The 27,978-nt window shown below is 41.0% G+C and overlaps 1 protein-coding gene across 5 annotated transcripts in view; it reads left to right on the top strand.

Annotated features, from left to right (window-relative positions):
- Positions 1-27,978, top strand: part of myo16 (myosin XVI) — a 112,607-nt gene that overhangs the window by 6,544 nt on the left and 78,085 nt on the right. For 2 of the 5 annotated variants that reach the window (XR_002746001.3, XM_023267288.3), the window contains exons 1-2: positions 16,141-16,623; positions 22,568-22,837. Coding sequence is in view for 4 of the 5 variants with exons in the window: in XM_023267288.3 (XP_023123056.2) it covers positions 16,596-16,623; positions 22,568-22,837 (298 nt within the window). In the remaining variant the exon portion in view is untranslated. Of the gene's footprint in view, positions 1-2,418; positions 2,609-16,140; positions 16,624-22,455; positions 22,479-22,567; positions 22,838-27,978 lie in introns of those variants that run through there. The other 3 variants (XM_023267290.3, XM_055015069.1, XM_023267289.3) reach the window with 3 other exon arrangements.

Raw genomic sequence — 27,978 nt, 5'->3', positions numbered from 1 at the left:
AAACACTAAGAATAAAGTTTTTCACACTGTAGTCAAACTTTTCAGTTAAAAATATTTGAACATTTATATGCATTCAGGAACTTTCAACTGGGTTCTTTAAGTAGTATTGTTTTCTTTATTTTATTATTCATCATTAATTAGGTTTTCAAAGCAGAGGATATTTATATATATCCCCAACGGGAGGCCATTTTTAATTTGCAGATCTGCAGTGCCTTGAGCTTTCAGAGCCACCGTATAATTGCATGCAATAACTGGAAGAAGTTAGCAGGTGTGGTCAGTCACAACAAAGTTTCACTTTTCAACAAATTAAGACAACTGCACCACTTAAGAGAGACCACGATAATGCAAACACTAAAGCCAGCCAGACTCAAGTTCATTTACAAAAAGGCTTTTTACAATAAAAGGCTGAATTAGAAGGAAACCACAGGACAATAACAAGGGTAGACAACAATTTTACTTTGTATTTGTTTTTTAAAAAAAAATACTTTTATTGATACTGCATTGGCTTATTTTTCCAACCTGAGCAGCTGTTCCTCCGGTATTCCAAAGCAGTGTATAAAAATACTGAATTTCATCGTTGGTTTCATCATAGTGGGCAAATTTTTCCAGATGATCAACAGCTAATGACAGCTGGATAACTGTGGTGTTGCGTGGCGTGTTTGGGTCATAATTAGGGTGTAGAAATTATCAGCTTCATCAGAGAGTGAAGCCTCTCATTGCCAACTGTGGAGGGAGAAAGATGGTATGTGTATGTAATCCATTGCAAAATGGTTTTCTTATCCCGAATGTGATTTTTTTTCATAATGTAGAAACATTGCAAACTTTCAACTATCTTTCGACAGTCACTCCCTGTAATCATAGGGGTAGATTTCAGGGGAATGCAGTCGATTTGTCTCCCACAATATTATTACATGAGCGTTTGTTCCCCTCAGTAAAACCATAAAAGAAGCAGAAGGCTTTTGTTCTATTACTCATAGACACAACAATGCCAACGCATGCAGAGGAGGCACAAATTGGTGCATCAAAATTCACGTTTGAACTAAAAATTTTCAGGAGAAGGATCGCCCAAATCTTGACGCCTGTAATGTTGTCAGAACACAACAACTGACAACGTTATTAAATTGTGACTATACTTGCTGCATATAGAAATGAAGCCTGAGAAGTGAAAACTTTTTTTTTGGTGTTCGGGTGAGAACTCCCATTAATTATGTGAGAAGCAGCCGAGAGATTAAGAGTGACAGGCTGGGACTGATACAGACAGATGGAGAGATTTTCCAGGAGGAAAGCACAGGAAACTAATTAAAAAACAGATGATGTCTTTAGATATGCAACAAAGAGGAGATCCCTTTTTCTCGGAGGTCCCCATATTTCTCTCTGTCCCCGTTTAGCACTCTTTCCTTTCTTTATTACTTCCCTCTCTCTCCGTGCCTTTTGTCTCACTCAGTCTATAGTTTCTTCAGTGACTCTATAAAATGTAGATAGAGATGTGATCATTTTATTACCTCATGTCTTCCTGTCCTAAATTTGTTTATCTGTTCCTCTTCATATATGCTGTTGAATACCATTCAATGACTCTTTCATTCCTGCAAGTGAAGATGAAAGAAGATAGGAGAGGAGATGCAAAAGAGAGATTTAAAATTTCAAAACAGCAGGGTGGGAAATGGAAGGAGTAAAGAGTGAGATCGTTGAAGTAGGTCAGTGGAGTTTGTGCAGAGAGTGAAATGTGGACCAGGCATGAAATTGGCTTGTAATTAAATAAAGGTGGTGATTATGTGTGTAAGTATGCATCTTTATTTGATTGAACAGGTTTCCCTCCTGCGTTCCCAAGGTCAATATGGAGATTATTAGCAGTGAAGCACTGTAGTAATGATGGCGGTTGTCATTAACTATTTATCACCTCACTCTGCACTACAGAGCCAAGTGTTTGGGCTTATGTGTGTGAGTGCATTAAGGAGTTACATTGAAATCCACCTGTATATGAGCATTTAACCTCCATTACAGGCTCAGTTTTTCTATAAGCAGGCGTGCAGCTTATGTCTAAACAAGACATTTCCAGGTGAACTTACTCAGGCTCTCTCTTGTCTACTCTTTGTCTACCATTTCTGTCTTCATGTGACAAACTATCCCTGTTTGACCTGGAACTCATCGGGGCATGTACACAACATGAGGTGAACCCGGGCACCTCCCCTCTTGTTCCCTCCTACTCATCTTTTTGCAGAAGCTTTTCGCCGTGATAGTGGAAGAGGAGGAAGAAGAAGTGGGGGTGGATGCTTATGAGGCAAGGGGCTGTAACTGCACCCCTCAGATGGAGTAAGTGGGCCGGGCTCGCTGGGGTCTGGAGAGGGGGGGAGGGACGCAAAGACAGAGCGAGAGAGAGAGAGAGAGAGAATAAGACAGATGTAAAAGAATAAACAGCTCCAAGCGGCAGAGTTGCCATGGCTACGAGGAAGGGGATGAATGAATGACATCACAGTGGCGGGGAGGTGAGGGAGTGTGAAATTGATTTGGTGGCGGCGCACGGGGAGGCGTCTCTCGTTGGGTTTTCGTCAGGCAGACACATTTCTCTCTCCTCCGTACCCTGGTGTCTCCTGTGGACGGGCTCTCACCGGTAAGGCTCTGCTTTCTCTCTTTTCCACCCTCAGTGAAGGTTGAGTGTAAGTGTGACTATTATTTTTTGCTCTCACGACTGTCCTCAGGTCTTTCCAGCCTGTGAGACGAACACACAGACAGGACATGTGCACGCTAATGTGCACGAATGTCATGTGCTGCTCCCGGTGTGTCACTGGCAATGAAAGGAAAGGCAGATGTGCCGTGCAGTTGTCACGGGGGCTAAATATACCACGAGATGCTTAGCATAGAGGAATGTGTGTGTTTCTGTCTGGGAATGAACAGCTGATTGTGCAAGAAAGATGTCAGTGTACCCTAAGATATCTACGCTGTGTAGACTGGCACACTTTGGAGCTGTAGTTTAACAAAGATGTACTGTGATTGTGTCCTAAAGAGAGGAATGTTATCCTGTTGAGGTGTGTTTTCAATTCTCAAGCAATCTTTTTCTTTTTTGATTCCTGAGGGAAATTGTGACTTTTTCACAGGCAGATCAGATCAGCTACGGAACAGCACCCTTGCAGCTGATAACGTCTTGCTAAAAAAAGCACTCAACTAGAGGAGCTGATTCTCAAGCACTGGAGTGTGAACTTGGCTCTTCTGATTTAAGCATGGTCTTCCCTTCCCTATACAGCGAGTTCATTGGCAACGCTAGTGCCGTTCAGTTGGCTCTGTGATTAATGAGGAAGTTGACCCTCATTGACCCCTGAGGAGACAAACAGCCAGAGTTGAAGGGCATTGCAGCAAAGTCAATCAAAAATCCTCAGTTTCTCATCCAGACTGGAGACAGGGGATGTAACAGATTACCTTAGCGATCAAAGGATCATTATTTAGGCGATTTGGCAGAATCCATCACTAGAATTATCAGTTGGTTTACAGATCTGTTGATATACACCCTGTTCCTGCTGTAGGGGTGAAGCCGGTTTGTTTCACATCCTTTCACTGGTTTCATATATGATCTGCTCTTTCTATTTTTGTCCTGGGGCTGAATATGCAAAGAGATACCTTTACCAGTAAATTTGCATGAAGAAACTTAGCTGCGATACGAACCAGATTATCCTGTTTTGCTCAGAACCTGAGCACAGATTGCAAGAGCGGCAATAACAGAAAGTGCAAAAAGAGGAATGTTTAGTTAAAAATACAGCAGTAGAAATATTAATCCCAGAATGCTCATCGTGTCCAGCATCAGCAGCATTGGTAGGCTCAGGACATCAATTATGAATGGGGAGGGAATGAATATACATGAGGCTATTTTAGACAGTTTAATTTGAAACTGAAGAAAAATGTCACTGGCAGTTGCAGGAAATTGTACTGCAGGTGTGGGTCACTGAATGTGTTGGTGTGTATACATTCAGATCAGGAGAAACCTCTTGGCTCGTTGTATGTATTGTGAGGAGAAACCAGTGTGGATATAAAGGGGCTCCAGTGCAGACAATATAAACCCGTGCTGGCATGTCTTTTGAGTCAGTTTATGAGCTCAGCTGAGTGAATGAATGTGAGTGTGCCAGCTTTTTGGGCAGCATGGTTGGGGGCACAAGTAGGTCAGGAGCGAAAAGCCACACAAGATCTACAATACCTCCATCTCTTTACTCTGAGAACAAAACTGCCCTGCAGCCAAACAAAACCCAACATACTGTTTTTTTTTAAAAGTAAATATTCTCAAGTTACATCTAGGCCATTCCACTTTGGACCTCGCATGCTGCATCCTTTCTTGTGTGCCTCAGTTACACAGCGAGTGAGTTTTATTCTATATCTTGCGCTTCACTTTGTGCCTCTCGTTATGTGTCCATGACCACTGGAGAGGAGAAAGCATTTCAAGGAGGTTGCTTAGCGACATGATGAGTTTTGCCTCTGCTGAAGTCAGCTTGCGAGTGTGCACGCTTTTGTGTGTAATCACTCCCACCTCCTTTTGGTGCAGGATTAGTTTTGTGACCCAAGTTCATTTTTAGCTTTAGTCTTTTGACAAAAAAGTATTAGTGTTATTTTTGTTCAGATTTTCATTTTTCTTAGCCTAGTTTTCATCGACAAAAACTAAGGAGATTTTAGTCTATTTTTCATCAGTGACACTTTAGGTGTCAATAATTTTTATGCCTTCTAAGCATTTTGAGGCAGAGCCCACATTACTGCAGTATCCTGTCATCTCCACCGCAGAGAAAGGAGGAATTAAGATACACATGCATTGTGGGTTTAACTTAATCTTTTTTTTAATCTAGATGAGTGATTGCTGACATTAATCCGAGGACTTACTCACTCCTTTTAATAGCAACATGAAAGTGAACTGAGTAACTTTACATCTTCAGCCCGGTATCACTGTTACTTTAGCTTACATTACATTAGCTCTTTATAAATGGAAACATGCTACCTGTATGTCTTCATAGGTTATGTCCTTTTCAGATAGCATTATTGACTTACTGGATAAAAGATGCTTCTTTTCTTCATTTTAATGATCACACAGAAAAGAAGGTGGAATCAGATTCTGGTACCGTTTACTTGTGGACAAGGTCAAGTGGTTGAATTATCTTCAGAACTACTGAAGCTCCAACGATTTTATTCTGGGCCGTAAAGGAGACTGTTTAACTCATCAGGAGTTGTGTGTGTGTGTGACAAGAACTATGGCAATTTGTCATTCAAATGTTACTTTTTGTTTAGTTTTAGTCATTTGATCATTAAAACATATATACCAATTTGTTTCACACTCTTTTGGATGGGATATATTAGGCAGTAAATAAGCAGTCCGTTCTTGACGTTGATGTGTTGGAAGCAGGAAAAATTGGCAAGTGTGAGGATCTGAGTGATTTTAACATGTGCTAAACTGCGATATCTAAATAACTGGGTCAGAGCATCTCCAAAAAAGCAGCTCTTGGAGGGTGTTCCCAGTATGTAGTGGTTAGTACCAACCGTAAGTGGTCCAAATAAGAACAACCAGTAAACCAGCAACAGGGTCACCTCTAGGAGTGAATGCCAGTCTTACAGAAGCTACTGTAATACAGTTTTTGTGAACCTTAATGCAAGCTATGATAGAAAGGTGTTTGAACACACAGTGGATCACATTTTGCTGCGTATGACTTGGCTACAGACCCATCAGAGTGCCAGTGCTGACCCCTTTATACTGCCGAAAGCACCTACAGTGTGCATGTTAACCTGGGGAAGAGTTGGCAGCAGGATGCACTATGGGTAGAAGGCAAGTTGTTGGAGACTGTGTGATGGGCTGAACACTGTTCTGCTGGGACACCTTGAATTCTAGCATTGATGTGGATGTTGTCTAACGTTGTTGCACACCATGTATACATCTTCATGGCAACAGTTTTCCTGATGGCAGTGGACTTTTAGCAAGATGAGGCACCTTGCCAAACTGCAAATGCTGTTCAGGATTTGTTGAGGAACGTGACACAAGATGATGCCTGCTAATTCCCCCCGATCTTAGTCCAATCGAGCATCTGCAGGATGTGCCTTAAAAACAACTGTGATCCATGGATACCTTTAGAGATCTTGTGGAGTCCATGCCTCAGTGAGTCAGAGCTGTTCTGTTGGCACACGGGGGATCTGCACAATAGTAATGCTATTATTTTAATGTTGTGGTTGTTTTAATGCAGAAAAAATGCTAAACAGCCTTCTGTGGCCTTTCTATCTTGTTTAATCTGTCTTTTTATTTCTGCTCACTAGCTGACTAACATTAGTTCAGACATCATGCAGTCATGCAACATTAAATTATGAAGAAATGACTCAAACTGGAATGCGGAACACTTTGCTTTCGACAGTTGTTCTGTTGCTGTGCCTGCCTTAAGATCTGTTTATTTAGCCAAAGCCAGATGGGAGAACTTAGAAATTGTCGGGATTACATTAAGTTAGGTTTTTTTTTGTTTTGCAGATGGATCTTGTCACATTTGCAGCAAATCTAGCTACAAACTAGACCATTTTACTAGAGGAAACATGATAGTAATGTCTAATCCTTCTTCAGCACTCGTAGCTGATCAGTGTCTGCGTATAGCTCAACATTAATATAATGTAGAATCTCCTCAGTGCTTCAAAATACACATTTTGCACTTGAAGTCTTCAAATCATTCTGACTTATGTTATTTAATTCTCTTCCTTCTCTCTCTTTTATCCCCATCTACCAGTTTGTGCCACTCCATATCGTTGCTTTGGCAAGTATCTCAGCCTTGCCAAAAACAGCTGGTTGGGTGTAATCATACATCTTTAGGAGCATGTGCCCAGTACAGCATGTGTGTGTCTGTGCACAGCAGGCGTCTTAGGGAACACTGGTACTTGAATTTGAGCTCTTCCGAGTTTAGCATAATAACAAACACTAAGCCGAATGTTGATGTGGGTTTGCGGTAGGAGCCAACTGTGCATGAGTCTGTTAGCTTACTGTGAGTCACTAATGCAGTGTGTGTCGGCTGGTGGTCACTGGATTCAGTCACAATCAGCCGGGAACAGAACAAGGTAAGAGCAGGTCTGTTTACTGAGTGCTGTTTGACTTAGAGCTGTTCTCATGCTGGCTTGTGCTCTTCTTCTATTTGTCTGGTTATTTGCCTGTCACTGAAGCTTGCATGCGTCCCTTGTGTTCCTGCGTTGTCCGTTGTGCCAGCTGTTTGGAGCTGAGCGAGAGGGAAGTAAGGGATAGACAAAGGCGGAGTGAGAGCCGGACTCTTCCAGTTTGAAGGATTGTGAAGTGGATGAGAGGAGGGGACGGGAGGTGATTTGGAGAGGGATTTCTAATTATACACAGAAAGTGAGGCACAGGAGGAGAGAAACTGGCTCCTAAGTTATTAGTCGTTAGAGCTCTCCTTTGTCTCTCCTGCCTTTGCTATATACTAATTCACTTCATTTGTGTCTCCAATTCCCCTGACTCTGACAGCTTTTCTCCTCTCTCTCATGATTCCTTCTTGTCCTGTGTTTCTTCTCCTGGCCAGCAGTAATAATGAGTTGAATCAGTTGGCCAGTCCTCCAGTAATCTAAGGGCTGGATGCTGCTGCAGATGTCAAATCTCAGTCCTTCCCTCACCCTCTTCTTAACAGCTGTTGACTCTTGAATTGAACTGTGGAATTAAAGAAATTCATGTTCATCTTGCTGCTGCAAAGTGTAGCCAGTTGATGCCACAATCTAGCTGGTGTGTTTCCTTACTAGTCTGTCATTTTGATTAACCAGTCAAAATGAGTCTGCTTTTCATCTTAAAAGTCAGTTTGAATGACTTCTAAGGTGAGAGAATTAAATTTAAAGATGAGGAGCTTCTTTGAATGTGTATTGGGTTGACTGATCTGTCCAAAAGCAAGTGTTTGTTGTTCCTCTACTGTAAGTGCATACATTTATGACATGACTATAGCTGAACAGCAGACTAATGGGCTGGGCATACATGATGATCAGTAGCTCCATAACAGATTGCCTGTCCTGTCACAGCTGGTGGATGACTGTTTCCCCCGAAACAAAGAAATCCTCATTCGAAGGGAAGGGATATTACAGAGATTTTATTTTAATGGTCCCTCTCATTTCACTCAAGCAGGCTGTCCTGGTTCCAAAAATGTGTCAGAGAAAGGTGTAATTGTTAATATAAAAACAAATTTCTATACTTTGCTTTTAGAAAAATGCTTCAAAATAGCTTTTTGTTCCAAATATATGTAAAACGTTGTCTACACTCAAACACCCATTAAATAGCTTCATGGAAAATAGATGGTCAAAGAAAGAGTGAAAAAGAGTAAAAATCTGAAAAGCTTTGATCAGATATTTCAAACCAGATTTTTGTATTCAAAAGTTTTGATCTTCACGCATTTTCTACGACATCAAAAAAGCACAAAAGCTTGCAACTCAGCCCTTGAAACTATTGGATATTGATGTTTTATCCATGCTTTGTTTTGGTTGGCAATGACTCAGTAGTGAGCTGTTTCTCCAATTAACCATCAATATAAAAGCTGCTGATGAGTCATTCTGAGGCGAATGTTTGTTGTTTTCCATTGTATGCCTCTGTATTCATGGAAAATGTACCAGCACAAAATCCCACGAATACAACGCATATTGTGGGCTCATATTCAACAACTGAACTCATGGCTAATATTTGTTGTGAAGCTGTAAGAGAATGGGGCAAAGGTGACGCCGCCTGCCATGTGACAAGCCCGTAAATCAGAGTTATAAGAGAGAAAGCTGTAATTCTGCAGTCATGACTGTTGAGTCAGTGACTGTGAGCTGCTGAAACCAACACTGGCCTTGTGAACACCTGTCAGTCTGAGTCACACTGGCAGAACTACAGCCTGTGCAGATGGACAGTGTGGACTGGTCTTTGTATGGATGGTGCTCTTAACTTTATCTTTGTAACTGTTGTCCACTATCATGTGTCTCCACTAGTATATTCAATGTGTTTTCCATGAATAGCAGTGATTCTACACTGTGGCGAGCTGAGCTGTGTATCTGGTATTGCCACAGACTGTATATAAAAGATGGACAGACTGTTGCATGATACACCAATTCTAAAAAGGAACTGCACTTCCCTCTTGTTGAAAATGATACTATACTCACTTCTATTAGTACAGACACTTTAAGAATGACAGTGCTTCAATAGAAGCTGTATCGAGTTGCCTCTACGTGTGACAGCAGGTCAGTGTGTGTTTGCAGCGCTCTGCTTCAACTCCCTGCAGGCAGGTTTTCATGGTGACAAAATGAGAAGCACGGCTGCAAATACAAGCACTATTGCCAACTATCCACTGACATCACAAAGCCTCTCTGTAAAAGATGTTTTACCTACACAGACCAGAGTCAATGCATCCAACTTGGCAGAGCATCTCCCCGACAGACACAGTGACGAGATGGCACATATCCTACCTTCAAAGTGTGATTTATTTTGTGACGAGTGAACTTTTAAAGAATTTCATGAGGCTATTCAAGGGGAGTGATATCTGTTTATGTTTGACTTCATCTTTCTTGTTAATAATATGATGAACATCTCTGTACGCAAACTCAGCTTTTGTACAATAATCTTTCCATAGCTTGCAAGATGCTAAACAGAGAATGCAGATGAAGCAATCAACTGATTAAAATGTTCGCTGAAGTACGGCCTGCTCTCATCTCCACAAGGATTTAACCTTTTATAAGCAGCAGCAGGACATGTGGAGGTGGAGAGACATGAAGTTCTGGTTGGATATTACACTGTGTGAACACACTATGGTACAAATAATATAATTTACTGCTGTTGTTTTATGGCTTCTTTTCACATCCTCTACTGCCTTGCATTGACTGTTGTTTGAAATTGTTGCTGTGAAATTGTGCTCCATACGGTAGTGCCTGGTCAAATACAAGGTGGCCCTGTCCTTAAAACATGCCCTACTTTGCACTATGCTTTATACTTGAAACTTGAAGCTACCAGTAAAGACTAGGACTGTCATAATGTAAGATTTTCATGACAAAATTATTGTGGACAAAAGAATTTATGATAAGGATATTATTTTGATATCTATGGATTTTTTTTAAAAACTGGGGTGTAGGTTATATTAGTTTTCAACATTGTATATTTTTTCTCTTTTTTGGCAAATGAATTACACTCAAAAATGAGTGTAGGGAAGTGGAGAGAAAGTCTGTTACAAGAGCAGTACTGTATGTTGTTCCACTGTATGTTGGAGACAACCAGATAGATTCAAGAGGTTTATTGTCATATGCACAGAAAACTAGACAGTAACACTATACAGTGGAATTCTTTCTTTGCTGATCCTTAACCAAATGTACAGAATGTAGAAAAAAATAAAGCAATTCCAAATAAATAAGCACATTTAAACTGACAACGGCAATGGTCGTAAAGTGCACTGTGCATTTGTAAACTCTGGTTTAAATAAAGGGACTATGGCAGTGGTAAAGGGCTTATAAAGAGCATTACTGGACTGAGGTAAACAGTTATACAGTATATGTGTGTATAGATAATAAATGATGCTGGATTATTTACAATAATTATCATATATGTATTATTTGTTATGTCCTAACATGATATCAGTATTTAATTATTTTAAATATCAAGCTTATCAACAGTACCAACATATTGTGAAACCCCTAAGTGAAACCGTACACTCATGAGGAAAATGTTTTCAGAGGTAATCAATCAAATGAGAGCTAGTTATTTTCTCATAGACTTTCACACAATCTTCTTTGTGCAACAGACTTGTTTTTTCAACCGGAGGAGTCGCCCCCTCCTGGCCATTAGAAAGAATGCATGTTTTAAAGCATCTTCTCATTTGCTTCGCTTTTCAGACCAGAAAGCTCTGTCCATCTTGAACTATACATAAATGCCATTGAAAGCTAATCCTCTCACATGTTCCTAGTGCAACAGAAAAATCTGTGGCCATCATTTTGAAAAGTGAGAAGTACAAAGAAGAGCTGCATTCAGTGATATTGTGGGCATACGTCTTACATTTGAAAGGTTTGCTTTTGTTGCAGTACTATTACTCAGAATTAACAACCCACTCTGCAATTTTTCAGCTTTCAGGTACTTTGATTAATACTTGCTTATCTTTTTCTGCATTTATAAACAGTCAGTTTCTCTGCGCTGTGCAGAGAAATGCTTAAATCCTCCCCTAGCAGGCCATGATCTACTCTGGAACTGACCGATATTGCTGCTGGGCTATTAACTAGCATTAAGAATATTAGATACTAATGCCTGCTGCTCAGCTTAAACCTTGACTGAGCTGCTAATTTGGCATAAGAAATGATTGGATTACACCATAATTCAGTCCACAGAGTGATAAAAACAGATTCCACACCCGCTGTCTGTAGACAGCAAACTGTATCTGTAGTTATTTTTATGTAATTCATCAATCATTCATTAATTTGGTCTAAAAATGTTTGACAAACATCCAAGTGAATTCAGGCATTGCAAATTCCTCTCTGCTGTTTACAGTCTTTGCAAGAAAAACAGGCGAGAATATTAATTGGAAAAGTATCATTTAATTGCAACAGATAAGTCTTACACAGATGTCTTCTTCATGGCTAATCTTTGTTCTCTCTGGGCTTTGTTTTTTAATATTCTTGCACACTCTGGACCTTGTAAGATGCTGTCTGAGAGCAGAAGGGGAAACGAGCACTAAACTGACCTTCTAATCTTGTGTAACAACCAGGTGTGACAACAGCAGGTGTAAATTACATCACTACATGACTCCCATAACCTCAATAGCATGTGAAGAATACCAGCATCTACACTGTACAGCAGTCACAGGGCCAATTTGTTGTAACCACAGAGACATTAGATGAAATACTCTTGAACAGTTAAATGGGACACATGTAAATGAACCATCTAGATGTTGTTTGTGTCTCCAAAGAATATTTATTCAGTATATTCAACTACTATTTAGTTCAATTTAGTCACAAATTTTACCTCACTACTATTCATTGGCGCAAACTTTATTGTACAGAGCATCAGCACCCTTATTATTGCATGGTTTTGTTGCTGTGAAACCTAGTTATTACATATTCTAACATTTGTTTTAGCTAAACTACAAAAATATCAACAAACTGGCAAAAAAAAATTATGAAATACATGTAGACAGTACTGTGTGGGTAAGTTAACAAAAGTCTCAAATTAGGCACCTCAGATGACATGATTTGCAAAATCCACTTTGACTTGATGAATTATGGCAGTTTTATAATCAATACATGATTAAATATACTGCCATTAAACTGTATTCCAATCTATTAAAACCTAACACACTGTATATAGGAATTATTAATGAAATCTCACCTTTTCACATCAAAAAGTAAACAATTTCACTATTTTTAATGAACATGACAATGAAAACAAGAGCAGTGATCAGAAACAAAACAATAAAACACAATGTAGTGACACAGAGCTGTGGTTGTTAAACTGGAAAGCCACTTTTACTTCAGTTTAACAGTGACAGCACTGTATTGCCACACAATTTATACAGTACACATAGTAGATTACAGATTCTGTGTGTTTAATTGACAACCTTATGTGGAACAACTTGATACAATATACTATATTATTGTAAGTTTCATTGCAGCTGGAACTTCCCTGCTATGCAGGAATAGAAGAGAAGGGTTAAGATGTAGACAGAAGGAGGCGATATCATAATCAATAAAAGAGCAGTGGATTATCCTCACTGGTTTTGTGTTTGTGGCTGTACTTGTCCAGCTATCTTTGTGAGGACCAGTTTGACTTTCAGAGAGACGACATGTTCCAAAAGGAAGGCCTTTTTACTGATCTTCACTTTTTCACACCTCTTCAAAGGGCTTTTTGAGGGTTAAGGCTTGGTATTAGGGTTAAGATAAGAATTGGTTGGATTAAGGATAGTCGACCTCTGGAGTTTAAAAATCCCAACAGATTTTGAAATTGGGTTGCATCACATGCATAAGTAGAAACTTGACATATATCCTTCTCCCTAATCTTAGGCATGCGCTGCACTGCAAGATTCGAAGATAATTTCAGATCACATACTACAGGATATTGTTATGATGCCATAGAGAGCAGTCAGGGGGCAGTGTACCATCTCATGGGGAAGCAGATGCAAACAAAATGGAGAATAATGATACACTGCAGTGACAAAATAACACAAGCAGAAGGCTAAACAAGTCTAGATGGCAAAATGTGGTCAGCATGGGTTGTTTATTCTTTAGCAGGAACTGGAGGTGAGATTTTAATTATTAGTTTTAATATTTAATGCTAACGTTAGCCTCAAGGGTTAAAATGTTTGGCAGGGACTGGCAAAAGCGTCCGCTGCTCTGGGTGTCGATAGTAACTGTATACTGTAATCGTAATCATCCTGACTTTAACATGTAAATATTAAACATGTTTGCTCTTTAGATCTCCCCAAAATGTCAGGAGAAGTGAAATGTGGATAAATCAGCCCAAACATCCTTTAATGTCAGCGCAGTTCAAGGGATGTTGTTAAACAAATTGTTTAAGGTTAGGATAAGGAGTAAGGAATGCATTATACCAATGACATTTCCTCACAAAAATAGCCATGCAGATGTGTGTGTGGATGTGTGTAAGAGACTGTAATCACAAAGTCCAGACAGTAAACAAACTCTTTATCTGCGTCACAACATTAAACAATCCATAATTCATTCAAATAATATTAAAAATTTAAAATTTGCCAGCTAAAAACATAAATAAATATTTATTTGTGTAAACATATCACACTTGATGAATAATTAATTCAGAGAGGTCTCCTTTCATATATAATGCATCATGCCCAAACACTCCAAGTGCCTTTGGCTTTGCCGTAATTGGGAACATTTTCTTTCATCGGGCATCCTGCACCGTAAAGCGAATCGCATGCAAGCACGCACATGCATACACACCAGGGTGTCAACCGCAGGAATCGTGCTGGTAACACGGTCGCAGTATTGACGGACACCTGAGGGTGATGATGACAGAGTGACAGCTACGTCCAAGAGAATGAAATTTGTCATCTCCTCTGGGTCAAAAGCTGCAATAGTGAGAATCTGTCACTGCTGTAGGGAAGCAGAGAGGAACAATCTCAGCCTGGTACTACATGTGTGGTGATTTGAGCTATCATTCATTACATTTACTCTGACAGAGATGACACATCTAGACAATGAAAAGAACCCACTGAGGATGGCTGTTAATTCTTTGTACAAAGACTCTCTCTCCCCATGTACAGTACTATCATAAAAACTGTTTCCCCATTTATTGCTGCAGTTTTTTTTTCTTTCAGCAGAGAATTAAATAACTTGCGTGTATGTTCTTCACCCTCTACTGTCTTTATTGTCTTCATTCCATCCCTGCTCTCTGTCTAACTCACTGCTTAGGTGCTTGACCTAGTTGTAGCTGTAGAGGAGGAAATTGTTAGACGCCAAACCCATTATCCTGTCGCCGTTCTACCACAGCTGAGTTGGCGTGCCTTCTAGTGGCATGTCTCACACTGAGACCTTATATTACCTTGTGTCCCAATGTTCCAGCAGCTCACCGCTTCCAGAAACAGCATCTTAAATATCTTTCACTGCGGGCACGGATAACAAAATGTCCCATTAGTCATTAAATTTAATGACATTTAGAGAGATAAACATGTCTTTTTCTTGTCAGATTTGCTGCTTTTACGTCTGGATATCACAAGTAGAGTATTAATAGTGTAGTCTTGTATAATCCTTGACCAAAACCACTACACAATGTAAATGTATTTAGCAGAATAAATTATTAAGCACTAGTTTTTGCACGATCTTTGCAAACACTCGGACACATGCATACATTGATGCACACACGCATGAACCTGTCAGCCTGGTGGATGTTGGAGTAGTTGTCCTTAGCAGTGTTTTGCAGAAGATGCAGTGAGTAGTTTCTTTGACCTGATTTCCTATGACAGGAATTACTCGAGCATCCACACACACACACACACACACACACACACAATCCATCTCCCAGTCTGCTTTTCCCTCGTTCTCTTTCAAGCTCGCTCTGTTGCTCCTCTGCCTTCACTACCATCTCAGAGTGAACCTCACCTGCTTCTCCTGTTTCTTTTATCTCATCTCCACATTCCCACGTTTTGACAGCCACGGTGAAATAATAGCTCCCAATCTCCCACAGAAGATTCTTGCGTGCTATATTACCCGTGGATGTGCGAACACCCTGGCACAGATTTCCAAAATGTCTGTAACAATCTTTGCCTCAGTCTCACACTGCACACCCTGTTAAACTCTTGTATAGTCATCCATTTCTTTTTAATCTTGTTTTTTCCCTCCTTCTCTCTCTCACATCTCCATCCTTTTTCATCCGCTCACTCTTTCTCCTTCACCCTCACATTCTCTCCCTTCTTGTGCAAATCCGCTTGTTAATGCAAAGCATAGTTATTCATATATGCAAATCAGCCTTAAAGCACAAAGTCATAGAGATTGCCCTACAGACACACTAACACTGCAAGCACATAGTTCATATTGCATCACGCTGTATGTGTGTGTGTGTGTTGCCATGATAAGTGCATCCTGGAGTGTGTGTGTGCTAATGTAATGGTCTCAAGCCTTGCCATTGTAGTAAACTATAATTATCTGCTGTAAATTTGCAGCCAGTTTAAACCCGCTGATGAACACTTAACCTGTCACAGCACCAAAAGCCGCACTGCAGCAGCTTCGCCTCTCTTTCTTTTTTCTCTCTCTCCCTCTTTAGCAGTCCTTCTATCAAATTTAACACTCCCCCTCTCTCCCTGTCTCCAGCTATCTCTTGCTTATTTCTCTTTCTCTTGCTCCCCCTGCTGCTGTATCTGCATTCACATTTTCCTTTTTTTATTTATCTCCATCCCTCAGTTTTCTCAAGTGACACCCCCCCCTCTGTTAAAATACAGGGAAGCACGATGAACCTCCACCCACCACCTCTTTTCTTTTTTTTTATTTCCCCCTGAGAAGACAGAGGATAGTCCAAAGAAATGTGCATGTGTATGAGTCACTGCGTATGCGTGTGCATTTGTGGTGAAAGGAGTCTGGGAGGGGTGTGTGGAAGGAGGCGAAGAGCATTGCGTCATTGGGGGTGTGTTGAGCTGGGGGCGGGCTGATCCAGCTGTCAGTCAGTGACGCCAGTGGAGCACGTGCGTCGACTATGGCTTGGAAGACGTTGTGCAGCGGTTATCTGACTGTAGGCGAGAAGAGCTAGAAACAGCCGCAGCTCCCCGTTGCTGACGGGTTGACTGAGGGAGTGCATGTCTATGTGTGTCTGTGTGTGTGTGTGTGTGTGTGTGAGAGGGAGTGTGTGTGTGAGTGAGAGAGAGAGTCTGGGACTGAGTGCATGTGCTGCATGGGCTGCAACCGGAGCTGCTGCTGCTGGTGAATAATGCAGACAGAGGGAACGGAGTTTGGATGGCATGCAGGGAGACAGATTAATAATGCATCGTGCCGGTTACAAGCTCCGCATTAGTTAGTTTTTCTGGAACCTGTAGCTGCCTACTATTTGCCTGCCTGCCTGCCTGACTAACTGACTCCCCACCTACCCTTCCTTCCTTCCTGCCTGCCTGCCAGACTTTCTACCTGACTGGCGGACTGTCTGATTTACTCAGAAAATGTCTCACTACCATTTCATCAAATGTTGTAAGTAGCCGTTTCAGCAGCTCTTTATTTGTGCATGCAAGTGTGTGTGCCTCAGTCATGGGTGTGTGCCTGTTGTATTAGCACTTACTGTATATATATTGATATACATGCAGGTTGTCTTACTGTATGAGTCCACATGCTTAAGAATTCTGCTCATTTGCTGCAGACATAGCAGCAGAGTGTAAACTTCAAATGGGAATTTGTGTCCCCCTGTGCATGTGTGTGTGTGTGTGTGTGTGTGTGCAGTAAGTGGGTGTGTGAGCTTGCTGCAGAGAGCTGCTGCTGCAGATGTGTGAAGTTGACCGGTGAATGCGGCAGGTAGCCGCAAAAGGGAAAGAAAGATGAAACGGAGCCACAAAGATGCAGATCCCACGGTGGCGTTTGGCGTTGTTCATATAACACAGTGACAGACTGACAGGGAGAGAAAGTCACTGCAGAGAGACGAGGACAGATGGAGGGAAACTGAGGGTGATTTAGAGGAGCATTGGAGAGAAGGAGGGAATGGCAGGATGGAAAAATGGAAAGGAGGTGAGGATGGGATGAGTGACATATCAAGAATGCGGCCAAGTGTTGCAAAGAGTGACGAGCAGACTCGGAGAGGAATGCTGGAGAGAAAGATGTTGATATTGGAGTGGTAGTTGCACGGAAGAAGGGAAAGAGGGAGGATAAAAGAGGACAGATAAGTGAGGTCTATGGTATAGAGGATGCAGGCTGTCAGTCTCTCCTTGACTCTCCCCATCTTACCCCTTAATCCATCCCCATCCCTCTCATTGTGTATCCTGCATATTTATAGTGTCTGCGGTTTCCATCCTGTGTGTGCGTGTGTGTGTGTGTTTGTGTACAGGTGTGTGTGTGTGTGTGTGTGTGTGTGCGCTATTTTCTAATTCACAAGCTCCTGCAGTGCTGTCAGTGTTATTAGCTGGAGCCTGCATGGGATGTTCTACGTTCAATCAATAACTGATTGCCTGGAGATGGCATGGCAGCAGAGGAAAGCTCCTGCTTTCTATCCTTGTCTCTCCCTCTTTCTCTCTCCCTCCCTCTCCACTCACTCCATCTCTCTCAGATTCATTCAGCCCTGTTTCCCATCAGACCTGCTGTCCTTTCCCACTCTCATTCACATTCCATCAATTTGTTCACAGCCATTCATCATACAGTAGCAATTGCCAGTGTTATTCTTGTATGGCATTTTAGTGCAGACATTAGGCCTTCTTGTAATTTTTCCATCCAAGCCTTGAGTAAATTGTGTGCAAACATTTGAATGATTGAAGGATTTTCATCAACCAGTCTGATGTGAATTTGCATCGTATATGTGTGTGAATTATTGAATTTGTTGTGTCAAGGTTATTTGTAATTCTTACTTATTGATCGTTAGTGTTTCTATTCAAAACACAAGACAAAGGAGAACAGGCTTCTGGGAATGTTCTGATAAAGCAATCGATATTTTGTTATCAGCACGTCATGCAGTCAAAATGCAATGAGCAGGTTACGACAAATCATGACAGATGGATCTTTTTAGTCACAACATCTAAAGCCACATGTAAATTACTGTGCAGTTACTTACAGATATGGATTTATATGACTTTATGTAAATATCTTTACTGTAGGTTCCCTTGATATAGCCTACCACATACTGTATGCACTTCTTGTGTGTGAGTAACGTCTGCACCAGTACGTCATCTTACATGATGTCTTCCATGTGCTGGGCGTTTATGGGTTTACGTGACTGTAACCTTGAATGTATGTTTGATAGATGATGTATGAGGGTGACAAAGGGTGTGAAGGATATAAAGGGACAAACCGAGGAGCAGATAATAGCCACAGTGAGGGCAGAGTTGGAGACGGCGCTCATCACACTGTCATGTGAGTGACAGAGCTGCCGTGCTTCATCGCTGCTACTTACAGTTTCTTAGTCTGGCAAATTTGTCACTCATCTTCACACTCTCACAGTTTACCGCTACACCTTCAGTGAAGACAAACAACACGTCAGTTTCTTGTCCTCTTGCTTGCATCCCTGTCAGTGCCGGTTTTAGCCCTGTGAAGGTTCTTTTGAAAATAATTAGTCGGGCGAAATAAAAATGAGAAAATCAACAGCTATTTTCATCTATTAAAAGCTTGAGTTATTTAACAGAAATCAAAGTATGACTGGTTTCAAATCATCATTTCTGACCAATTGCTGCATTTCTTTGTCCCATGTAGAGGAGGATGATTGATAGTTTAATCAAGAAAATAGCTCTTCTGAAATATTGACTATATATCACCAGAGAGCTCTGTACTCACAGTCGTCTGAGGTGTGTGCACGTGCGTGTGCACGCAGATACATTTTACTTGATGCACCAAAACTGGTAATAAATTCTGCCCTTGATGCACTGATTTAGCCTTGCAGTAATCTGTATGTCAGTGTGCAGTGGATCAGGCCAACTTCTATCAGCACCCACTTCAGATACTGACGGAACACACAGCAGAACTGCTACTGTAACTAACATTGTAACTAACATATCAGAGAGGACCGAAGAGAAGGTGGGAGGTAGAAATATGGGAGTTGAAGCAAAAGTGAGGGAGACTCAGGATGCAGGACAGCGGAGAAACAGAGGGGGTATGAAATTAGAAAACGCAGCAGTTTGAGTGTGTTTTTGTATTTACATGTGTGTGTCTGCTCAAGCGACAGCCAAGTTCCTAAAATAAAATACAGTTGAAGCACCTGGCACGAACAGGTGCTTCGTGCCGCCCCCACCCTCTCTTCTCTGGAACCCGAATACAAAAGAACATTTTTTTTTTTAACGTCTAACCAGAGCAGATGGCACCGATGTATTGTGCAGGAGGTGTGTGTGTGTGTGTGTGGCAAACCGGGGTGGAGGGGGCAGGTGTTTGAATGAATGTGTAAATGTACTGTATATCAAACAGTAAAAAAAAAACAACACATTGAAACACAGCCGCACCTTTTGTGTGCCTGGATGTCTTTGTCTCTGTCTGATAAAAATCTAGTCCAAACACACCTAAGCCCCTACAGATGGGAAACTGCTGTATAAAGTAGCATCAGTACACTTCTGTGCGTTGAGGAACTGTTGAGGACATCTTTTGTTGTTTTGTTGCATCTCACTCTTGAATGTTAACATTGTTCAAAGCTAAAATTTCACACTAGCGCCAGCAAGTCTCTCAGACGTGAGCACCAGCGCCAGACTTGGCAGCACTGCTTCTATTATGTAGACAAAAGAGAGGGTATTGTCCTAGAGATGTCTTTGATTCCTTTACCATCGGATAAATCTATGATAAATTTAAGGGAGAGAGAAACTTATGTGAGATAAAGTGCGGAGAATTGTGCAAAACTGAGATCATAGACAGATGGCCAAGAACGGACAGGAAAAGGCAAATTTAAAAAGTAACAGTTTATCAGTTGCCGACCTTCCAGAGAATATTTTGTGATTTGAATTCAGTAAAAGGCATCCCTTCTTTTAAGATGTGGTATGCCTCAGCTTTCTCACTCGCCAGGCTAGTTCCTTAACATTGACAGCTTGTGGGAAGAGAAGCTGCTTTTCATGCAATGCAATAGTGCAGCGTGCAGTTTTAAAGTTTGTCAGGGCTTTTCCAAACCCTCCTGTGAGTCTCGCGCTTTCTCTGCATCGCCTTGTGGCTCACCAGAGTTAGGTACGAAACATTTAGATGTGCCAGACTCAGTCGTATGTTTCATCACAGACCATGTTACCAAATGTTACCAGTAGTCTTACAATACTAGCTGCTATTACTAATGTGTGCTGCTATTAGAGTGTTACAGAGATGCAGATGGTTGATTAAACATTTGATGCATAAGTGGGTCAAAAAAGTGAGGTTGTTTTCTTGCAATACCTTTTGTAATGAGCTATTCCTCTAAAAACATGTTTTTGATACCATCCATTTAAAATTTTAAGCTACCTTTTATACTTTTAAAGAAATTGTAATACTAGTATTAATACCCCAACCTCTTTATCACTAATGTTATCATACAAGAGGTGATGAAGTGCACAAATAAAAGGGACAGAGAGCAGCAACAGTTAGAGGAAATGAGCGTAAAAATGTCAACAAAATGGAGGTTGACAATCTTCTATTGCTGTTCTGTGTAATATTCTTCTTATTCGATTGTCAAAATGTTCAAAATCGAAGTGAAAAACAAACATATTTCAAACATGAAATCATTCTTGTATGGACAAAAATGCAATACAAACAATAATATAAACTATTATTCTTAACCAAAATGACAAAAATGGCTTAAAAGCACATTGTTTCTTATGTGGATCATTTTTGCATCTAAGGGTTAAAGGAAAAACCTGAACCATTGACTTCTACAGTGAGGGGATCCAGTTTTTGAGTCCACTTTTATCTTTAAAGAGACTTACAGAATGGTTTGATGAAAATAAAAATAATGTGAGTCATATATTGTTGCCTTCACGGTCACCTGATCCTAACCCAGTTGAGCACCGATGGTAGATTCTGTATTGGACTGTCCACCACCATCACCAAAACAAATAAGGGATAATAATGCTCCAACCTGTCCAGTAGAGCTCCAGAGAATTGTAGCATCAATGCTAAGGTCCACTGTTGGAACATGTAGGTTTTTCCTTTAATCTGTCACCCATCTGCAGTTTGCACATAATTCACCCATATTGTTATAACTCTGTGCCTATGTCTCTGACTACCATCTCCTCAGTGAAAAGTCAGTCCACGGATGTGATGTTCTTTTCTGAACACCTGTTTATTCTCACACAAAAACGCACTTTAACTGAATTGGTGGCTAAACCTGATCAATCAGTCACCGTCTGGAGCGCTGCGATAACAACTGCATATAAGGTTTATTTTAAGATACGATGAAGTAATGAGAAAGAGACAGACAACACGTAGTGCTTCAAAGGCATCCCTCTGACAATACCTCTCACCTGATGAGCAGACTGATGTGTGCTTATTCACACTAAAAAAGAAAGAAAGAGATGCTGAGATAAAGAGTACAACATTCAAGCAGATCATTGAGCAGAAAAAGAATGCTCCAAGCAGGGGAGAATAAAAACTAAATGGGCACAAAAGGGACAAGAGCAACAAAAGAAACAGCAGAAGTTGAGTTTGATAAAAGAAGGAATGAGATATAGAGACAGCAGGTCTAAAGAGACAGGACTTGGTAAGAGAAACACAACATGCACTGCGTCTGCAAAGGCATCCTCGTCTTCGTATTTTGCTTGTCCTCTGGGCTGGCGATGACCTGAATTTGTCAGATTATCAGTGCTATCAATGCCAGATTCAGAGTCCCTCCTTCCTACAGTACTTCATGCCATATTTCTTCTCAATAGTGTGCATCTCTCTTGCTTTCTGCATGAGCTGGCTTCTCATTGGAGGCCCACCTGCTGCACAATCACTGTACACCCTAATCATCCAAGCAGACCCTAATAGGTTCAGCAGCTGCCTTGTGATGAGATCTGTTTGGCTACGTTCCACCGAGAGGCAGAGAGATTATGCACAGTCAGGAGGATTGCTGCACTCTGTCGGGACAGGAGAAACAACACATAAAATGCTGTGAAGCTGCACTCAACACACCCCAGGGCTAAACAGACAGCAGATATCCTTTACAGTAAATATGCTAAACGGTTGCCCACACGGAACTGGGCAAACTGCTGACAGAGACATGCTCCGCATACATGCGCAAAACAATAGCAAAAACACACAGTTGTGCCTGGAGATTAACCTGACAGTGTTTTATCCTATAATCCGTGTCTCATTAGCTCAGTATTACACTATAGAGTAAAAATTAGGTACATTTGCCCTGATTGGCCAGATTGTCTTCCTCACTCCTAGTACGGACAGCTCGCCATCAGAGCTTGAATGAAAACAAATAATGTGTATGTACATTAAATTTGCATTCAGCGTTACGCAGCTCTGCCACTTTTTCTGCCACTAAATATCATTATCTCTCTCTCTTTCTCACTAGGTTGTTTCCAGCTATGTAACGTCTTTCGTCAGAACATGGAGATAGACCAGTGTCTGCTGGAGTCGCTTCCCATTGGCCAGCGTCAGCGGCTGGTCAGGAGGATGCGCTGCGACCAAATTAGGGCGTACTACGAGAGGGAAAAGGCCCTTCAGCGGCAGCAAGGTGGAATCAAGGTTCGAGCCCCGCCCAGCCACCGCAAGAAGCACCGGGTCCGCTTCGGCCTCGCCGATGTTATGCAAGATGCCATCATTCACCATGACGACAAAGAAGGTGTGTACGTGGGCGTGACTGTTTATGTGGTGTAATGAAGAGGTTGTAGTGTATGTGAATGTACATACAGTATGATACAGTGTTTAACCAATTTATTAGATCGCCACCCAGTGTGAAGTGTTAGGAACTGCTGCCTGAAATTGACAGTATTACTGGTTACCAAAATATTTCTTTGTGTTTTCTGTAATGGTTAATCCACTAGTATGTGCAAGCTCCTAATCAAAATGATATCGTAAAATATAATTATTTTTGTTATCCATGAGTTTTCAAATTTACTGTGCTTTACTGTTAAAAACAGTAAAGCACATTATTATTTTTTTGATTGATATGCCAAATTACAGTTATTTGCTTACATTCCTGAACAGAAAAATTTGTTTTAGTGGTTATATTATTCTTGATTAAATTCTGACTTCTCAGAGAACTCAATTGTGCTGGCTCAAATTTGGGTATAAAAATGTGAATTCAGTTTGAAATTCCTCACTCCTGTTCAAAATGGTGAAGCGTAGGGAACTCACAAAGAAAGACAGAGTCCGAATTAAAGCACTTCATGATGCTGGATGGTCTTTGAGACAAATAGGACAAGACAAAGTGTTCTCACTGTGTGGCCAAGTAAACCTTGGACTCGATTGCAGAGACTGGTAGTTAATAAATCGGCATGGGCAAATCAGTTAAAATCATTGGTATCATGAACAAGAAGGTCTAGCACAACATCTTGGTGCATCATGGAATCCCTTCTGGATTTAACCTGATTGGTCATGGGTTCTTATACCAAGAAGACAATGACTCCAAGCAGACTTCAAAGCTGTGCAGAGACTACCTGACCAAGAAAAGGGAATCTGGAGTACTGAAACTGATGGACTGGACAAGTCAATTTCCAGACTTGAATCCTATTGAACAGATCTGGAATTTTTTTTAATTCAAAAATAGATTGCACAAAAGTTTCATCCAAAGCAAATCTCTACGAACGGCTAGAAACTATTTGGAAGTCAATAGCCAAAGAGACTGCTGGAAGGTACATGGCAACAATGCCAGGTAGAATACAAGCTGTTATCAGGGCCAAGGGAGGTTGTAGGAAAATATTATGATTTTTGGTTAATACATGTGAATAACTACTATTTAGTTTGCCAAATAAATAACAATGCAATTTTTAGTTAGAAACCATTTTTTTTTAACAGATTTTTAAAATATTTGTGTTTTCTTGTTTTTATGACAAGTGGTCTAATAAATTGTTCAGAACTGTATATGTGGACGGCAACTGGTTACTAGGTTTGCGGCATTTTCCCACTTATATTGAAGGGTCACACACTTGCAGCAGCAGTGGACTAAATCAGTGCTGCTCACTGCAGGTCACACAATTTGTTCTGCTGGAAGCTGCCCACTTGACTGAGAGGAACACACTGAGGCTTTTATCCTCATACAAACACTTTTCAAGGACAAAAAATACCTCAGCAGAGATAATAATTTCTGTTGCTGAGAGGAGAGCAAACCGCAATTCCACCAGACTGGAAATCACTTTTTCTCGAACTCGAGGGGAAAAAACAAGCCCATTTGCTTTTGTTTTCTGCCACCTTTCTGCGTTCAGTGGCATTGACAGGGCGGCTCGAAATGTTCTTCAAAGCGAAACGAATGCTAAAAATAGCGAGACAATATATGATCCGGCAGCTTGTTTGGCTTGCTAGACCTGGCTGACACATCCGTGAATAGTTGCGGGTTTTGTAGGATTAATATTGCATTGTTTACGGTTTCATGTGTGCTCATATTTGCAACACAAACACAAGTGATGCAAAAAAACATGAATACTGGGCATTGTTTCAGCCTTTCAATCTTTTGTTTCAAACAGCTGGTAGCTCGCCAACGCTAAATGTACTCCAATGATCTGTGTTGTCGATAAATACGGACGACCTTGAGGATGATGAGCAGTCATAATAGACGCAGCAAAGTGTTAAAAAATGGTTTAAAGAAGCCCTTTCTTCCTGCTTCAGTTTGTGTGTGTTTTTCTGTGTTTGTGTTTTAAAACGCTTCTTTGTTCCTGGCACTGTCTGTGTGAAGTGCACATTTGTTAATTTTTTTCCTCTGTCAGTCAGAGTTAGAGGACTTCGCAAGCTTTCCTCTGCCCTCAGGCCTTGGGTTTAAGCAGGATCTCACCCTGTGAAAACACTCTCAGATACTCAGCTTGTGTGATATCATTTAGTCAATAAACTCATGAGATTTAGAGGGACTTCACGCCTGACACTAAAAGGCATTGATTTTCATCCAACCTCACTGTCTTTCTGTTTGTTCATGACACTCATTTGCCAGTCATTTACCCAGCTGCCCGGACGAGTCTGTGCCAGTCCCTACCAGCAGCCTTTGCAGGTCAGTGTGTTAATCTGTGCTCCCTGGCTGCGAGCGAGATTCATCTGGGGTCTGTGGGAGCAGCTGGTGCACCATTGCAACAGCCAGACTAAAAACAGGGCTCCTTGGCTATGCATGAATCAGACGCTTCCCTGCCTAATCACTCCACCGTGGCACCGACCTGGTACCAGGCTACCACTTGTTTTGCTATGTGAAGGCCTTTCCGACCTTTTGGTGGCGTGCAAGGCAAGAACTGGATGTAGATTAAACAAAGTCGAGGCTCGTGCGCAGAAGTCACGGCATGAGCGGCAGATTTACTTCTAACAGACCCTGCCAGTCAAAGGACTGCTGGAGAGCTTTAGTGTCTATTCATGACAGACTTACTCCTGCATCTGTTTCTTTGTGAAGACTTGTGGGTCTGTTCAAACCACTTGGAGGTAATACCAGGTTTGGCTGGATCAGCACTACAACTTGACAATGGTTCTTAAGTAGTTCTCAGTGGTGCTGGTACTCTGGGTGATAACAGGTTTTTTCTCAACTTTGCTGCCACTACAGAAGCATTTTAAGAGAAAAAAGAACATGTCCCAACATATGTTGCATTGAGAGCTTTTAGAGATGAAACTAGTGGATGGGGGTAATTCATGGATACCTAGTTTTGCCTAGAAAGCGTTCTGCTGCTGAAATGTTAAGCAAGAATGCAGTCTGTGATGGCTGATTTCCTGATGATTGGATGCTTTTTTGATTCAAGCAATTTCATCATATCTAATTAAACACGAGGATCAGAAGAATGTGTCAGTTCCTTGATTATTTTATGCTTCCGCTATTACCATTAAAGCTTCATCTTCTCATAGAACCCTTCAAGGGTGAAGTGTGAGATGTAACTGATAGACTGTGTCTAAACAGCTTAGGCTAACAGAAATAAACACCTTGTAGCTGATTAGTAGATCAATTAGATCTGCAACATTGCTGTTATCTTGAACAAACTGTGCAAGGCTACAGAAATACAGTCATATAGATATATATGTATACATCCACACATACACAAACAAGCACAGCTACAAAAGGATTTCTTTTCTTATCATTTGTCTTGTACAGGATGTAAGATGAAGGAAAATGAGATAAAGAGCTAGCAGGGAAGAGTGAACACTGAGAAAATGAAAAATTGGAAAGCGAAAGAAATTGAATAGCAGCAGGAGAGAGGCATCGGGTTAGGGAGGATATTGTAGGGTTACGGTAAAAAAAATACCAATAACACACAGTCCTATGGTTAGATAGGAGCATATACTACGCCTCATCTCCCTTCTCCATTCCTGTCTGTCGTATGCAAACATCTGGCTTGGTTGCATTTTGACATTTGGGGAAATTGCTTTTTCCCCAAACAATCTCTTAACTTCATCAAAGTGAGGCACATGTGGAAGAGTAGCAGCTGTAACCATGAAACATACAATCATTTTTTTTTTATTTTGTCTTCCTTTTTCGATAGGTTATACATAAAATTGTATTTTGTATCTGTGGCTCTAACTTAGACTGCTGACAAAACACAATGTGAAACATTCTGAGCGACATAACTAGTTCTGGAGTTTTAAGAAAGGTTTGCGTCAGTTCAGGTACATTAGTAGAACAGGATTTCTGAGTCATCTAGTGTTGATGTAACATCTGCTAACCACAGTCTCAACTCAGTGCTTACTGAATTACTCTGTTTCAAAAAGACATCTTGTAACAGCTCCAGCTCTTGTGTTATAGTTTTAGTTTGCACTGTGTTTTCTCTGGTGCTATCCCATGTAGATGAACATAATTATTTAGTTTCAGTATTATAAAGGCTTTCGTGCTTGTATGTGGTTTGCATGTTTGCTTTTTGTTGTTGACAAACCCATGCTTGCAGCTCCAGAATGGTCTATCAGTCCAACACTTGGGCCCAGAGGAAAAAAAGAAAAATCTCAACAACCATTGGATGAGTCTCCATGAAAAACATTAATGATCCCCAGAGAATGAACCTCATATCTGTGTTGCTTCACTGACTTCTTTTCATCTCACACAGTCCTCTAGTCAAACCTCAAAGTTTTCCCCATTGGCAGCACTACTACACAACCATAAGTATTGGTATTCTCTTCAGTGGGGACACAAGTATTATTGGTGGTCTGTGCTCGTGGTGTGTGTCTGTTCAGTGTGCACTTTATGGAAGTGTAATTACTGTTTGAAGTGTGTCTGAAAAGCCACCCTTCATTATTGATCAGTGTGTATAGATCCATCCTGCAGGCGCAGCACAGGGACTCATACTCCAATCACTTTACCACAGTGTGGAAATGAAGCAAGTTAGAGGCAATAGTCATGGCATTCAGTCTGTTGTGGTGTTTTGGAGCATTGCTTTAGAAACATAAGAACACCATGAACTCAGTGATGTGCAGTGTTATATTTTGTAATGTGTGTTGAGCCAGATGAGTGCAGCAGCAAAGCCTCTATACAAAGTTTGAACAGTGCTGTTGACTCTGAACCCTAAATACCTGTGAAAGGTGGAACTGCTGCAGTCAGCAGTGAAACCAGATAAATATTTTAATGCTCATTCAGTAAATTAGTATATAGTGTGAAGCAACATTAAAGAATATGCTCAGAAATACCAAGAAACTGTATCTTCCTTGTGATGTTACACGCTGTGTGCTTTTGAATTTCTCTGAAGCCAAAAGTCCGGATTGATGCTGTGTACTTTAGTGTAAACCTCTGTTCTTGAAGTTTTCGGTTAGCCTTCCATCCAAGTGTAATCTCCCGAGATGATAAAACTCAAACCAGAGAGGGAAGAAGGAAGAGAGAGG

This window comes from Amphiprion ocellaris, chromosome 11 (assembly GCF_022539595.1).
Source record: "Amphiprion ocellaris isolate individual 3 ecotype Okinawa chromosome 11, ASM2253959v1, whole genome shotgun sequence".
Lineage (NCBI taxonomy): Eukaryota > Metazoa > Chordata > Actinopteri > Pomacentridae > Amphiprion > Amphiprion ocellaris.
The sequence above is the reverse complement of the archived record's forward strand: the minus strand, read 5'-3'. Positions and strand labels throughout refer to the sequence as shown.